This window comes from Brassica oleracea, chromosome C5 (genome assembly GCF_000695525.1).
Source record: "Brassica oleracea var. oleracea cultivar TO1000 chromosome C5, BOL, whole genome shotgun sequence".
Classification (NCBI taxonomy): Eukaryota; Viridiplantae; Streptophyta; class Magnoliopsida; order Brassicales; family Brassicaceae; genus Brassica; species Brassica oleracea.
The window spans coordinates 14,033,903-14,051,114 of record NC_027752.1 but is presented as its reverse complement, the minus strand read 5'-3'; the positions used below and the strand labels follow the sequence as shown (position 1 = coordinate 14,051,114).

Sequence of the window (17,212 nt, the reverse complement as noted above, 5' to 3'; positions counted from 1 at the left end):
AAACTTACATTTTTGGAATTTAAAGTCGTTTTAAAAAATTCAAAATATAATATATAAGCAAAAATTTATCATATATGAAAAATATAACATATAAGGTGTCCTCATTTTTCGTATTTTAAAGTCGTTTAAAAAAATATATAACATATAAAGGTTTCTTCATTTTTGTAATTTAAAGTCATTTTAAAAAATTCAAAATATAACATATAAAAAAATCTATTTTTTTATTATATGGTTAATGTGATTGTTTAAGTTTTTTTAATAATATAAATTTAAACAAAAATGAAGAAGGATGCAAAAATTGTTATCAAATCTTTATTATCATAATCATTAATTGTCTTATATATGTAAATCATATTAGGTAATTCTGTAGCTTTTATTTAAGAAAAGAATACACACTTCATATATTTTAGGTTAATATAATGTTCTCTAGTGTTATATAATTATGAAATAATGTGACACCATTAGATTAAACTATACTTTATATTAGATGTTTTATAATTTTTTGAAATAAAATTTAGAAGGCATTTAGAGTGCTACCTGGTTGAACAAAAAAAAAAGAGTGCCACACAGGATTTGAAGTTTTTTTAAATTAATACAAAATGAATTTTTAAATTAATACAAAATGAAGGTTCTAATAAATGATTCTCAATTAATATATAGGGGATTTCATAAAATAGGAGTAGTAGAATGAAAGAATATGAAATTTAATAAATATATGAACTAATTCAAGGTTAATTTCCTGGTTATGAGTGCAGTTCACGTCAAAAAAAAAAAAAAAAAGAACAGAAACTAAAGAATAAAACGAAAAGAAATTAAGCTGAAAACGACGTCGTTACTGGTAGGGTTCCGTTCTTATCTTCCTCCCCTTTCACCTAACCTAAAACCCCAGAAAAAGGTGAGAATAACAAAACAGCTTCGCACGCAGCTCGTAAGCAGGACCAACAAAAAATGCCGACTCTCACAAAGATTTACTCCATGGAGGAAGTGGCAGCTCACAACAAGCAAGATGACTGCTGGATTGTAATCGACGGCAAGGTTCGCCCTCTCTCTCTCTCTCTCCATTGCTCTTTCTTTCTAATTTCACGAGTTTGTTTCAATCTTGATGTATTTTCCTCTTTTGTATCTCACGACGACTATAGAATATAATGATATATGTTTTAAGTAAAGATTATAAGAATCTTCTTGAGACATTGCGTTGACTCTGAATCTATTTCCTGATCTGATTCTCTTTCGCCTTAAAGGTCTATGACGTAACCCCTTATATGGATGAGCACCCGGGAGGAGATGATGTGCTTCTTGCTGTCACCGGTACCTTCTTCTTCTTCTTCTTCTTCTACTACTCGATGATTGTCTCTAATCCAAGTAAAATGTGTTGTTATTCAAGGCAAAGATGCAACGGATGAATTCGAAGACGCAGGGCACAGCAAAACAGCTAGGGAACTCATGGAAGAGTATTTCATTGGCGAGCTTGACGAAGCTTCTTTACCTGAGATACCAGAGCTTAAGATCTACAAGAAGGAGGAGCCAAAAGACTCTGTTCAGAAGCTTGTCGACTTGACAAAGCAGTACTGGCTTGTTCCTGTCTCAGTTATCACCATCTCCGTTGCGGCGAGTGTCTTGTTCTCTCGCAAGAAGTAGTAGTCTCTCTGCAAGATGATCTTGAGTTATTGAATTGAATTACTGGGGGAATCAACTATCCGCGAGAACTCCCCCTTATAGATTTTGAATCACAGGAAAGAATAATATCATTTCTCGATTTTCGTCACTGAATGCTTTTTACATTTTGACTTGGGATCATGTTTTAATGAAAAGAAATTTAATGATATGATTAATGGATGCTTTCGTTTTGCTTCTTCTTATAAAAAGTATGCCTTGTCATCCCTTGTACTTAGCATTGCACTAAAAGCCTCGCCAAGTCTTTCACTATTTATTGCATTATGAGACCACACATGTCTCCTAAAATGTCTTTCTTCCTTGATGGTTCCCATTCGTATATGTGAGTGAGATTCTTGATAGAGAGAGAGCTATGAGAATATCTATAAACTATGATATGTTTTCATTGAATCCCCAGTTCCTGAGAGTAGGGTTGAGAAAGCCACATCTTTGCTCTGCATTGCACATATGTATATTCCTCTAAGTGGCTAAATACATGTATATTAGGAGTCAACCAAGTTTCATGCTACGTTCTTCATTTACCAAGTCAATGTTTTAATCTTCAATAGCTTGAGCGACAAAAATATAAAAACAATGTTGTCTTTGATTGTGGGTTTGTTGCCCAATAAATGTTTGGAAGAAGATAAACTTTGACTGGTAGTCAAAACTTAATTATGAATGATTAAATGCAAGCATATCCTGTAATTTAATATAATTCTAAGCTCAGCTACAAAGTCATCTTTGAATCAAACAAACAACTTTCCTTTAACATTAGCTTCAGTCAGTGTTCCATCTTTAACAGAATAGAAACAGTCATCTGGATCGGAGAGGAAACGATAAACAAAAACAGTAAAGGACTTCATTTTCTTGTTCATTTAGAAAGCTTCAGTCTGCAACATTCCATCTCTACGAACAGAAAGGAAAAAATATCAAATTCTTCCCTCTATATGCCAAGTTATAAAGATCAAAAGCCACTGAGAATATATATCGGTTATGGTTTTACCTTGTGTTAAAGTCATTCATCTCATCATCTGTTTTGTAATGATGAGGAGCCAACTCAGCCAACCATAAATGATCAATTCTCGTCAGGTTCTTAATGTACTTCTTGCTGGTTTGCATGAGCTCGTTGAAGATAACGCACTCGGGTTTCGAACGGAATAAAACAGAAGTTGGGTGGATGTGGACAATCTCCCCACTTTCCAACGCCCTGTATGTCCCATCCATCTGTCTCTGTGCTGCTTTAAGGAAAAACGATGCAGCAAGACATCTACGATACTCGAGCATGTCGTTCCCACACGAAGACACATTAAAACCCATCTGTTCAACATGTTCACGAATTTGTCTGCACCAAGCGCACACGTATAAGGCATAACAATCATAAGTAAGAATCTCTCAAAAGAATGACGTGGCAAACCTGTAAGTGTCACGGGCATGTTTCAAGGAACGATTATTCACGAAGTTGTCCTTGCACCATTTTTTCATGATTTTATCAATTTTGGCTTCACTGCTTTCTGTCTTTCTCTTCTCCAAGAACTCATTTGACTCTCGGTATACGCTAAGATAAGTGAGATGATCCCCTTCAACGCTAGCAAAGTGGTTTCTTGAGGTTCTTGCCTGGCCAAAACAAAAATCATCATCATCTGTTGATTAATATAAAGGAAAAATGAGAATTTCTCGCAGTCCTTTTGGTATGCTTACCTCTTCTCTCTTCTCACGAGGATCATAAAATATGGATTCCACAGAGAGCATTGCAACCGTGATTAACATTTCCTCGAGACAGTTGAACTGATTATTGGCCAAAATTAGAGCTCTGGAGTAGACAGGATCTAGTGGGAGCTGTGACATTTGTTCTCCGGCGGGTTTCTCTAGTTTGCAATCATCCGTCAAGGCACCAAGCAAGCGCAACTCCGTCAATGCCTTCACTATGGCTCCCCTGTTTAACACCAGATGGCAAATCTAGATCAAAGGGTTTAAAAAAAAAAATCAAAAAGAGAATAGATGCTTCAGCCATGTGTCAAACTATCTCCAAAGGTTTTAGCTACTATATTAGTATAAGAGAGATCACACAAGAAAGGAAGTACCTAGAAGGTTTATCTATAAAGTCAAATCCAACAATGTCATCAATTCCCAGAGCCTTGAGCTGCAAAATGACATTAGAGAGATTGCATCTCTTGATCTCTGGTTTGGTTGACTCCTCCAGCTTCTCAAATTCCCTTTCGGGATAAAGACGAAAACATTTGCCAGGACCCTCACGTCCTGCACGTCCACTGCCAAACGAAAAATGAACATAAAAAATGCTTGCAAACCATCAAACCACCTTGAAGAAAAAACATAAACTAATACAGAACATGGTACCTTCTTTGAAGCGACTGTGCTTTTGATGCTGGAACAACATCAAGCGTCTCCATACCTTTGCTTGGATCATAGGTTCGTGCCTTGACAAACCCAGGGTCTATCACATATCTTATTCCAGGAATTGTAATCGATGTTTCCGCTATGTTTGTGGCCAAAATCACCTACAATTTTGCAAAAATACCTCAAACTGTATTAGTATCATCGTCTCAACTATTTACATCAACGACTGAACCAACTCTTCTAACCTTACGAAAACCAGTTGGCGCAGGGGCAAAAACTTGCATTTGCTGCTCTGATGGAAGAGCAGAGAAGATAGCAAGTGGCAGCAGCTTCCTCTTGTCTTCAGGTAAATGCTCAAGTCTTTCTTTGACAAGTCTTTCAACAGATTCAATCTCATCTTGCCCGGTGAGGAAAACAAGTATATCACCTGGCTTCTCTTCCACATGAATCTAAAAGTAAACCAGATGCAAAATTTAGAATCTAATTCATATCTCAATTCCCCAAAATGCTGATAGGGTAACAAGATCAATAACCTGGAATATAGTGACCAAAGCTGCGTCCACATAATCTGTTTCGGGATGGACTGTGTAAAAAATGTCAACGGGAAACTGTCTCCCTTCCACATGAACAGCTTTGGCACCACCAAAGTACTCAGAGAAAACACGTGCATCCAAACTAGCAGACATGATTATCAGCTTCAACGGAGATACTTTCCTGCCTTGGCACCCTCTTAACACACCACCATTCCGCTTCACACCAATCTCATCACCTGCTTTTGTTTGTACTCCTTCCTGCTTTGACCGAGCCCGCTGCACCTCTTTCAGCAATGCAAGCAGAACATCAGTATGAACAGTCCTCTCATGGGCTTCATCGACAACAATGACTGAATATCTAGAAAGAAGCGGATCCAACAAAGCTTCCCTGCAAAAAAATTGTTGAACAACAGTGATGAGAAGCGTAGAACAATCACAGAGAGTTAAAAAGTTTTGAACTTGTAACGGTTTAGTTTACCTCAACAAAAACCCATCAGTCATGTACTTCAACCTCGTGGAGCTAGAAGTGCAATCATCAAACCTAATGGAATAACCAACCCTTTGGCCCAACTCAACATCACTCTCCTCAGCTACCCTTTTGGCAATAGTCACAGCAGCGATACGCCTCGGCTGCGTTATCCCCACCATCTTCCATTCCCTACAGAATCCAGCGCTGAATAGAAACTGAGGCAGCTCTGTATAAAAACAAAAAAAACAAAACTTGAAACATTCATCACTCTAAAATAATAAGAAAAGTTGAGAACAATCAAACAACTTACGAGTAGTCTTCCCACTACCGGTTTCACCAACAATAATCAAAATATCATTCTTTTGAACCTCCTCAATCAAACGCTTCTCCACTGGAATCAAAAGAGTACATACAATCACCACCGACAAGTATGAAAAAGGGTAGTGAAACAACTCGCACCTGAAGCAATAGGAAGAGACTTTCTATGTTCTGCTATCTTCTGCCTCATTCTGTGACAAAGTCAAATTCACAAAGGTTAAAACTTCTTTTTTCGGGGAATCATGTAGTTTGCCCTGGAAAGTAGAGAGGCTAACCTGAAGCGTGAAGCAATTGGGGATTTACTGTTTAGTACAGAGCTCTTGAGTTCTCCTTGCGCCATTGATGGCATCACCGGTAAATTCTCACCGTGAGATTTGTTCACAGCAGCGCGAAAAAACTTCCGACACGCATACAGCTTCTTCGCCGCTGATTAAAACGAGAGACGTGCTACTACGTTAATGGGCCTTTTATTCAGCTTAACCTAGGCCCATATTATTGAGTTAAAGCCTTATTACAAATGTAACTCAAAAGTCTACACCATTGCCCAATAAAAAGTGTAAGCAAGTGGTGATAGCTGGATAAGTGGCTCGTCTAATCTTTTAACTAAATGCATTGTTAAATTATTCATTCAAGATATAGTTTCTTCTCTTTATCGGCCAAAAAAGTTATATTAATCAGAAGAAAAACCCATGATAGTCAATGGGGTTTGTGATGCGAATCTCAAGCCATCACCTTATCAACAACAATGCGGATTTAAAGCGTGTTTTTTTTTTGTTTGCGACGATTTTGTAGTTTGTACTTTGTACTACTATATTATTGACACTTTTGTGTATTGGGGAATCAGTCGTCTATCACATCACATCAACACATTTTGAGATTTTCTTGTTTTTAATGAAAACCAGTCAAAATCTTAATATTCAATTCTTTTTCATTTTGAATTCTATTGTAAAATCAAAGGAAATTCTAAGGGATTAAAATCTGTCAATTTTTCTGACCATTTCCGATGATTGTTTTTAAATCTGTCAAAATTTCATTCAAAGTTTCAAAAACCAAAATATTTCTTTTAAGAAATGGTCGATTTGATCATGTTTCCTTGTAATGATGATTTGATTTTTTTTTTTTTGTAAATGATTATTTGATATTCTTGCTGCTGGAAAAGACGCTGATCTCTGTTGAAAGCATACGTGGCATGTTTCGGAAAACCTAAAAGCATGATTAACAGAAGATTCTTATCAGAGAATATAATAAATCGTCTCTTAACTTTTAACTAAAAAACTAAGAACCGGTTGTTAAATAAAATATTTAAGAGCCGGTTCTTAGTTTTTTTAGTTAAAAATTAAAAAACGGTTTCTTATACTCCGCTAAGAACTCCACCCTAAGAACTTCCAATTAATCATGCTTAAAGGACGATCAGCATTGGTATCAATTTTCACCAATCGTATTTCAAAATATAATATTAGTAAAGTTAATTTTGTGATTAAAGTTTAGACAAAAAGAAAATTAAACCAAAGACAAAATGACAAAATATTTTGAGTCTCTCAAATGAGAGACTTATCTCTCCTCTTTCTTCATCTTATATATTAAAACAGAAGTTACAACTTTGATTCATGTGTGATTTTTTTAAAAATGAATTCTCACTAAAAATCAGTTATCATTCATTTATTACTAATAATACGGATTAAAGCGTGTTTTTGTTTGAGACGACTTTGTAGTTTGTACTACTATATTATTGACACTTTTGTGTATTGGGTAATCAATCGTCTATGGACATGTTTGTTACTCCATCTGGATGAGCCATCTGAATGAATATGAGAGTTTTGTTTGTTTAGACACTAAAAGTGCAACTCATTCGCATGGATCATCCGGATGACTTTCGGAAATTTAGGCTTAATTTTAAAGTATATCCAGCTGAACCAATTTGGATCATTTGAATGGAGATGGTTCATTCAAAATAGTATAATGTCTATTATGCCATTAATGTAATTCACAAATTACAAATCTAAACATAATATCATTTTGTTACACACGAAAACTGACAAAACCACGAAAACGTGTTTTCCCGCAAAAACCGCAAAAACATGTTTTCATGCCAAAATCACAAAACATGTTTTCATGCCGAAACCCCAAAACGCAATTTTCCAACAAAACACAAAAACATGTTTTCCGCCAAAATCGCAAAAAATGTGTTTTCCCGCCAAAATTGCAAAATCTCGTTTTTCCCGCCAAAATTACAAAAACGTGTTTTCCCGCAAAAACTGCAAAAAACGTGTTTTTCCGCCAAAATCGCAAAATATCGTTTTTCCGCTAAAATTTTCATTTTCCCGTCAAAACAAAAAAAAACTTATTTTCTTGCCAAAACACGTTTTTTCCGCCAAAATCGAAAAAACTCATTTTCCAACCAAAACCCAAAATCTCGTTTTCCCACGAACACCGCAAAAACATGTTTTCCTGCGAAAACCGTAAAAACGTATTTTCCCGCCAAAACCGCAAAAACGAACTTTCCCGGCAAAACCAAAAAAATTTCTTTTTCTGCCAAAACCGAAAAATGTGTTTTCCCGCTAAAACCAAAAAAATCTTGTTTTTCCGCCAAAACCACAAAAAACTCGTTAAGTTTGAAATAATTATAATGTAAATATATTAGACTAAATAACTAAATGTAAGATAGTTAAAATTAATATCAAATATATTATTAAATTAACACAAGTGTATTTTGGTAATTTGTTTACTAAATTCAGTTGGATGGAAATGAAAATAAATAAACAAACATAAGATCTATCTAGATGATTCATCTAGATGAACTATCTGGATGGATAAACAAACAATCACAAAAGTCTGAATGGATCATCTTAATAGATCATACAAATGAATCATCTGAATGGAGATGACAAATGGTAAAACAAACAGCCCTATCACATCAACACATTTTGAGATTTTCTTGTTTTTAATGAAAACCAGTCAAAATCTTAATATTCAACTCTTTTTCATTTTGAATTCTATTGTAAAATCAAAGGAAATTCTAAGGGATTAAAATCTGTCAATATTTCTGACCATTTTCCAATGATTGTTTTTAAATCTGTCAAAATTTCATCCAAAGTTTCAAAAACCAAAATATTTCTTTTAAGAAATGGTCGATTTGGTCATGTTTCCTTGTAATGATGATTTGAATATATTTTTTCGTAAATGATTATTTGATATTCTTGCTGCTGGAAAAGACGCTGATCTCTGTTGAAAGCATACGTGGCATGTTTCGGAAAACCTAAAAGCATGATTAACAGAAGATTCTTATCAGAGAATATAATAAATCGTCTCTTAACTTTTAACTAAAAAACTAAGAACAAACCACAAAAAACTCGTTAAATTTGAAATAATTATAATGTAAATATATTAGACTAAATAACTAAATGTAAGATAGTTAAAATTAATATCAAATATATTATTAAATTAACACAAGTGTATTTTGGTAATTTGTTTACTAAATTCAGTTGGATGGAAATGAAAATAAATAAACAAACATAAGATCTATCTAGATGATTCATCTAGATGAACTATCTGGATGGATAAACAAACAATCACAAAAGTCTGAATGGATCATCTTAATAGATCATACAAATGAATCATCTGAATGGAGATGACAAATGGTGAAACAAACAGCCCTATCACATCAACACATTTTGAGATTTTCTTGTTTTTAATGAAAACCAGTCAAAATCTTAATATTCAACTCTTTTTCATTTTGAATTCTATTGTAAAATCAAAGGAAATTCTAAGGGATTAAAATCTGTCAATATTTCTGACCATTTTCCAATGATTGTTTTTAAATCTGTCAAAATTTCATCCAAAGTTTCAAAAACCAAAATATTTCTTTTAAGAAATGGTCGATTTGGTCATGTTTCCTTGTAATGATGATTTGAATATATTTTTTCGTAAATGATTATTTGATATTCTTGCTGCTGGAAAAGACGCTGATCTCAGTTGAAAGCATATGTGGCGTGTTTAGGAAAACCTAAAAGCATGATTAATAGAGGGTTTTTATCAAAATATAAAAAATAGTCTCTTAGCTTTTAACTAAAAAACTAAGAACCGGTTCTTAAATAAAATATTTAAGAGTCGGTTCTTAGTTTTTTTAGTTAAAAGTTAAAAAACCGTTTCTTATACTCCGCTAAGAATTCCACCCTAAGAACTTCCAATTAATCATGCTTAAAGAACGATCAACATTGGTATCAATTTTCACCAATCATATTTCAAAATATAATATTAGTAAAGTTAATTTTGTGATTAAAGTTTAGACAAAAAGAAAATTAAACCAATGACAAAATGACAAAATATTTTGAGTCTCTCAAATGAGAGACTTATCTCTCCTCTTTCTTCATCTTATATATTAAAACAGAAGTTACAACCTTGATTCATATGTGATTTTTTTAAAAATAAACGCTCACTAGAAATCAGTTATTATTCATTTATTACTAATAATATAGATTAATAATATATCATTCCTAATATAACATCGACTCCTAAAAACTCGGATTAGTTAACAAACTCACATTGATTCATGTGTGATATTTTTATTTGGATCATCATTTAAATTTTTTATTAAATGTATTTCCTTAATGCTAATATATAATCTCTTAACTACTTAAATCATAATATAATTTGATATCTTTTAATTTAAAATATATATATATATATATATATACAATTTTCTTAACAAATGTGTTGAAAAACATTATAACAATATCTTAATTATCAAAAATTGTATATAAACATGTTCACTAATTTTGTAATTAGTAATGAAATTAATGTTATTATACATTAATATATATACTCAGTTATCTTTTATAAAATGAAAAAATTATATCAATTTTACTATTTTATAGTTATATCTTTCATTTTAAAATAAAATATTGTATTTAACTAAATATGATACAATTATTTTAAACTGATAAATTAATATATTTTATTTTCACAAACATTAAAAATTTATGCTACAAATATAATATGTTGGTAGAACGGATTAACATTAGTAAATGAGAAATTGCCAAAAATACCATGTTTACACTAACCACTTTTACCCTCATCTTTAATGAAGGGTAAAAGACATTTATAACATTTTGATCACCTTTGACAAAAAAAAAACATAAGGTTAACTAATCTAAACTTAAAAGATAATTCTAAACCCTAAATCATCAACTCTAAACCCTAAACCATGAAACATCAACTCTAAACCCTAAACCCTAAATCTAAACTTAAAACATCAACTTTAAACCCTAAATCATCAACTCTAAACCCTAAACCATGAAACATCAACTTTAAACCCTAAACCCCGGAACATCAACTCTAAATCCTAAACCCTAAACCCAAAACCTTCAAATCAAAACCCTAAAACATCAACTCTAAACCCTAAACGTAAACCCTAAATCTTCAAATCTAAACCCTAAAACATCAACTCTAGGGTTTTAGGGTTTAAATTCTAGGGTTTTAGGGTTTAGAGTTTATGTTTTAGGGTTTAGGGTTAATTTTTTAAGGTTTAGGGTTTAGAGTTTACTTCTTACTATTTAGGGTTTAGTGTTGATGGTTTAGGGTTTAGAGTTGAAGTTTAGGGTTTAGGGTTTAGAGTTGATATTTTAGGGTTTAGAGTTGAAGGGTTAGGGTTTAGGGGTTAGATATGAAGTTTCGGGATTTAGGGTTTAGAGTTGATGTTTCAGGGTTTAGGGTTTATTTAAAAAAAATAGGGTTTAAGATTGATGGTTTAGAGTTTAGGGTTCGTATTTAAAAAAATAGGGTTTAGGATTGATGGTTTAGTGTTTAGAGTTGAGTTTTAGGGTTTAGGGTTTGAATTTCGAAATAGTATAATTCAGAAAAAAATTAAAAAAATTATTTTTTATTTTTTTAGATTTTTATTTATTTAAATAGTTATTTATTATATATATAAAGAACATGAGCATAAGAGTCTTTTGCCTCTTAATGAAAAATGTATTTTTGAAAATGTCACTTTAGTGGTGGTAAAAATGAAAAGTGGTAGCATGAAAGTGGTAAACATGTAATTTCACCTTAGTAAATTAGATAATTCATGTATAAAATTAACTTATCTTAAACTTATATATATATATAGTCATTATCTTAAATAAACATAAAAAAAATATTGATAAAGGAAATCTAGCGCTTTGAATCATGGATTAGGATCATAATAATTGAATAAAAAATAATTTTAAAATATATATAATAAAAAATACCAAATATATGTGATGATTTGAAATAATCAATTAACTTACAACATGAAAATTATCAAATTGTTATATTTAAAATAATTATATATAAACATTTAAATATATAAGTAACTTTAAAAATATATTCTAATTATGTAAAATATATATAAACATGAAAATTAATACCCGCACGATTATGCGGATCCAAATCTAGTTTTTCTATTTTTTGAGTTTTTTCTATTTATTTATTAATTTAATTAGGAGATACTGTTCTACATATAGGTGCAAACATCATCAATATTCAATAATATAGATGCAAAACATCAATCCAAGTTTTTTATTTTGAAAATAAAAGGGTTAAACCCGGATCTATTAAAGATATAGGCCTAACCCCCGGCTGGAGGTACAACCCACGGATAGACCTTCTCCTGAGCATTCAAATGAGCCGAAAGCGATAGCCCATATCCGTGTGGCCAGCGGGGTTCGAACCAAATTTCACCGTATTGGGTTTAATCCCTCGAGCGCCACCGGTTAACATCAATCCAAGTTATAGACTATATATCAACAACAATGGAGATTTTCAATCCAAGTTATAGACTATATATCAACAACAATGGAGATTTAAAGTGCCCATGGATCATCCGATCTCCAAACTATTTAAAATATATATATATGCATGGTCACATGGATCATCCAGTTTTTATACCGTAATAGTTTCATGCGCCATAAATCTCAAAACAAGCCCTAGTCGTGTATTTGGGACGATAAGACCAACGGTCTATGGAGAGGAATCCTTGAAAAAGATTTGCTTGCCATGAAAAAATTACTACATATTTTTTTTACATATGAATCTTAAAGTTTTCACGAATATTAAAAGAAATGCATTTTTTGTTTTTTTTTTTACTTTTTGCTTTTACCAATAAAAATCACCACTCATTTTTTGCATTTTAATTTATGTGTTAGTTTTAAAAACAAATTCATTGATTATATTCTAAAACATCAATCTTTCTAATACAAAATCAAAATCCAAAACATCAATCTCATATAAGCAACCTTCTTAAAAGTTAGTATAATTGCACACAAAATATATGAAAAATAGTAACAGCAACTATGAAATGAACAGGGAAACATTTACAAGACTACTTCAAATTATCATCATTAACCAAAAACCTCAAAAAACTTATTTTAAGTAGCCAAACACTTTAAAATCATCTCCAATTTCATTCCACTTTTAACTTCAAAAGAGTGTCTAGTAGTAATAAATGCTCCAACCATACTCTAGTTTCAATTATTTTAACTTTCACTCCAAAATGAAGTAGTATTAGAACAAAATCAACTTCACTATAGATTTACTCTATTTTAGAAGAAAAAAATAAAGTTTTACATTGTAAATGCTCTAATGTCTTACTATTTTTACCCTCAAATGAAATTGTACATGTGAAAAGAAAAAGGAGTTGGTTAAAAGAAATTGTACATGTTGTAAATTATCTAATTGTATAAATGAAATTATACATGTTTTTGGTGTAAATTGGTTTATAGAAAAAAATGAGAAATTTCAATTTAACCATAAATTTGATACCAATTTCCAAATCTACTCTTAAAAGATAATTATTTTTATAAATACTTTAACTATGTTATAAAAGTTTAACTTTCTTAACTCATTTGTAAATATTTAAGAATAATTTATAAAACATTTATGTAAAAGTTTGTTAATCCAACCCTACTCCATAAATATTAAACCCTAAACAATAATCAATTAACCGTAAATTTAAATGTTACTTATTTTTGGTTGAAATATGCTTTGAAAAGTAGTAGTCAACTTAAATATTTTAAACAATTTTAGAAACCAGTATAATACAAAAAGCCTTCACGTGGATTTTTTTTTTCAACATTCTGAATGTGTTTAAAAGCAAACGTGTACGTAAACCAATTCAAGAATTAAGCTCAAGTGATTACGTTTGACCTTTTTCGTAGACATAGATTATTTTTCTACATCCAAACGTTAAACATTATGCTTTCTATGTAAACTATACGGTTTCGATACCCAAACGCTAAAAATAATACTTTTTGTAAAGATATTTGATTTAATCAGTAGAATTGACTTAACTACTTGTACCATTGCTTTTGCAATGAAAGCATTATTAGAAATCAAAGTATACAAAAATATATAGGGGTAAATCTCCAAAATAACACTTTTATAAGTTTATCCTTTGAAAATTTTAATTTTTTTATTTTTCAAAATTTGAAATCTTATCCCCAAAACCTCATTTCTCAACTCTAAACCCTAAACCTTAAACTCTAAACCCTAAACCCTAAACCTTAAACCCTAAACCTTAAATCCTAAACCCTAAACCCTAAACCCTAAACTCTAAACCCTAAACCCTAAATCATAAACCCCACCCTTTAACTCTAAACCTAAGTTTGTGACTTTTGATAAAACATTAAGTGCTATTTTTGTGACTTTTAATCTTGAGTGCTAGTTTGAGAACAAAAACTTGATTTAATGCTATTTTTGTCTTTTTCTCAATATATAGTGCTTTTGGGTTTAAAAGTTTCTTGAATTGGTATAACTTGCACAAAAATATTTGAGATCTAACCATTGACATTCATTACAAAACAAATGGTAAACGTTAAACCATTTCAAGAAAGGCCAATTGTTGTAGTTAGGTCGATCGAATATACTATTTCAAAACATAAGCATGTAGCCATTGCTGATTAGGGCTAACTACTTCGTTTAGTATTATTTATTACGGGTTAGGCTTCTTCGGCTATATTCTAATCCAGGTTAGGCTTCGGCTAATCTTTAAGTCTTTTAATTTTCTTAGGTCTAATTAAAGGCTTCTACTATTCTAATCCCTTTCACTAACCGATCAACCAAAATATTTGCAAGGAGAATAGACTCCGTGAAATTATTCATTAATTGTGTAAAGAATAAATACAACCGAATGATCATAATACAAATGGAACAATAAAGAAAACAATATAGGCTGATAACACATGCACACATAACTTATTACACCGATAAATAAATTTGAGTAACACTACTAGTTACTAGCAGGAGGAATACTCTGCTCGTTCTTGAAGAAGTTCTCAGGATCATACTTGGCTTTAACTTCCATCAGCCTCTTCAAATTCCCCAAGAAATATTTCGAACCATAGATCTTAGCCTCATCGACGTTTGTCTGACCACTCGGATTGTTTCCAACATCCATGTCTCTGTAGTTAAAGAACGCCTCTCTCGGGTTGCTTGACACATACGGTTCCGCAACCTCGTAAAACTCCCTCATCATTTTTAAGCTAGCTTCTGTGGTGTTTGCGTCCAACCATGTAGTAAAGTACTGAATCTTGAACAAGTTTCCTTTCCGGTGAGGAAACGCCGTGGCGGTCGCCGGAATCCTATCCATCACGCCACCGTAAGGGTTCCACTGCATCCACACAACGTTCTTGAATTTCAACATTGTCGCCCAAAGCTTCTCCATACCTTCTTTGGGGATTGGTTTCTTGACGTAGTCTGACTTGCTCTTGAAGAAATCTCCAGGGCTCGACGGTCGATCCAAGAGGATGCTTGTCGGTGTGCCGGCAGGATAATCAGCCCAAAACAACGTTGTGTTAAGCCAGCTCATTTCTTGACAATCTTCACGTTTTAGCCCTAGTTCAGGCAAGCTCTGGTTCATTATAGCCATCAGCTCATCGGCTCTCCCCATGAACTGAGCATAGAACACAACCGCGATGGTTTTCTCCCCGCGCCTCGTTCCATTTACGACCTGAGGCATTGCTCTGATGAAAAGAGTTTCTGGAAGTTTGGTTGAGACAAGCTGCCACTTGTAGAGAACATCAGTGCCTCCTTGTTCCAATGTTTTGTTAACCCTAAACACTGTCATGATCCTTGGAACCTCCACGAGGTTGAGTTTCCAAGAGAGGATAACTCCGAAACTCCCACCACCACCACCGCGAATGGCCCAAAAGAGATCTTCTCCCATGCTAGCCCGGTTCAAGAGCTTGCCGTTGACATCGACTATTTGAGCATCAACAACATGATCCACCGTGATTCCGTATTTTCTCATGAGATTACCGTACCCTCCACCGCTGATGTGTCCTCCAGCTCCCACGGTTGCGCAGACGCCAGCTGGGAACGCTAACGTTTTGCTCGCGTCGTTGATCTTTGTGTAGAGCTCTCCCAAGGTCGCACCAGCTTGAACCCAAGCTTTCTTGCTTGACACGTCAACGGTAATTGACCTAAGGTTGAACATATCGAGGATCACAAATGGCACAGCGGACATGTAAGAAAGCCCCTCGTAGTCGTGACCGCCGCTTCTGATACGGAGCTGGATGCCATTGGACTTTGCGCAGACCACCGTGGCCTGAACATGAGATACATGTTTTGCCGTGACAATGGCCATCAGTGTTTTGTAGTTAGGGCTCGTGAACCTCTTGTTTTTCGTGTATGACACGTACGAAGACAAGAAGGTGGTGGTGTTCTCGGCGGTGAAGATGGCATCGTTGATGGGATTCTCCTGACTAGTGCGAGAGCGAAGGCATCTGATGAAGTTTCCAAAATGTGGTTTAGTTATTGCTGCTTCGGAAACCGAAACAAGAAGAACAAGACACAATATGGATAGTGCTTCTTTCATATTTTTGTTTTGTTTTGTTTTTGTTTTGATGTAATATGACTTACGCTTCTACGTTGATCTCAATTTATAGAAAAAAGTTTCGTCAGGGTCAGGGAAAACTTTTATCAAAAGAAATCCGTTGAATTTTTCAATTAAAATTGGATTTTTGTCATATAGGTTTACTTTGATTTTTTTTTTCAAATATGGTGGTGTCATTTGAATAGCTTATGCGATTTTTTTCTTTGAGATATATTTTAATATATGGAACTTGTAACGCAACTTACTATAGGCTATGGTAATCAAGTATTGGAGGAGTACTCTATCTCATGGTCAAGAAAACGGATTGAAATACAGGGCTGCTATTACTTATCAAAAAAAAAAAAATAATACACGCTGCTATTGCAGATTCCTGTTCCACATCAACATATATATCTCGATGCTACTTTAGGGTTTGGTTTAGAATAAATATATTATTATTGTAAACTTAAGGATTTAGAACCGTAAGTTTTTGTACATTATTAATGAATAAGTATTCCCTTTATATAGGGGTTACAAGAGAGATAAATGGAAATACAATAATAGAAAAGATTACAAATCATAAACATAAACGAATTAGGAAATAGGCAAGTTGTAGCCGTCTCTCTCTCCTCTCCAAGTCTCGTGGCCGCCTCTCTCTCTCTAGGGTTGGGCCGTCTCTCTCTCTAAGTGTATGGGCCGGTTATGGACATCCACCAATTGATTTATAACACTCTCCCTTGGATGCCATAACCATACAGGGATTGTAATACGCTTAATGTTGCTTCATTAAAACCTTATCAGGAAAATCCAGTAGGACAAAACCATGATGAAGGAAAAAGAGTACAACATGTACTACTCCCCTTGATGTGAACCTCAGTGGAGGTCCTTCAACCTACACATCCCAATCTGATGCGTGAGATTCCTGAACGTGCAGGTAGGAAGTAGCTTGGTGAATAGGTCAGCTGAATTGTCACTGGATCGTACTTGGACGACCTGGACCTCACCGGCTTTCTGAAGCTCGTGAGTAAAGAAGAACTTAGGCAATATGTGCTT

At 33.4% G+C, this 17,212-nt stretch overlaps 3 protein-coding genes across 3 annotated transcripts; 1 reads left to right on the top strand and 2 right to left on the bottom strand.

Annotated features, from left to right (window-relative positions):
- The first annotated feature begins 824 nt into the window (after nucleotides 1-824).
- Nucleotides 825-1,849, top strand: LOC106293013 (cytochrome b5). Its single transcript, XM_013728682.1, has 3 exons — nucleotides 825-1,035; nucleotides 1,242-1,308; nucleotides 1,385-1,849. The coding sequence occupies exons 1-3, from the start codon at nucleotides 949-951 to the stop codon at nucleotides 1,636-1,638; spliced, it is 408 nt and encodes a 135-aa protein (XP_013584136.1). The 5' UTR covers nucleotides 825-948; the 3' UTR covers nucleotides 1,639-1,849.
- A 491-nt stretch (nucleotides 1,850-2,340) lies between these two features.
- Nucleotides 2,341-5,740, bottom strand: LOC106296196 (putative ATP-dependent RNA helicase DHX33). The gene is made up of 12 exons (XM_013732277.1): nucleotides 5,604-5,740; nucleotides 5,470-5,519; nucleotides 5,321-5,401; nucleotides 5,020-5,236; nucleotides 4,542-4,929; nucleotides 4,254-4,457; nucleotides 4,009-4,169; nucleotides 3,735-3,920; nucleotides 3,352-3,586; nucleotides 3,068-3,267; nucleotides 2,657-2,995; nucleotides 2,341-2,559 (listed from the first exon to the last, which is right to left on the bottom strand). Exons 1-12 carry the CDS (start codon nucleotides 5,675-5,677, stop codon nucleotides 2,529-2,531), a joined length of 2,166 nt encoding a protein of 721 aa, XP_013587731.1. The 5' UTR covers nucleotides 5,678-5,740; the 3' UTR covers nucleotides 2,341-2,528.
- Nucleotides 5,741-14,428: 8,688 nt separating this feature from the next.
- Nucleotides 14,429-16,193, bottom strand: LOC106293082 (reticuline oxidase-like protein). The gene has a single exon (XM_013728756.1). The coding sequence runs from the start codon at nucleotides 16,160-16,162 to the stop codon at nucleotides 14,576-14,578; it is 1,587 nt and encodes a 528-aa protein (XP_013584210.1). The 5' UTR covers nucleotides 16,163-16,193; the 3' UTR covers nucleotides 14,429-14,575.
- Between the last annotated feature and the right edge of the window lie 1,019 nt (nucleotides 16,194-17,212).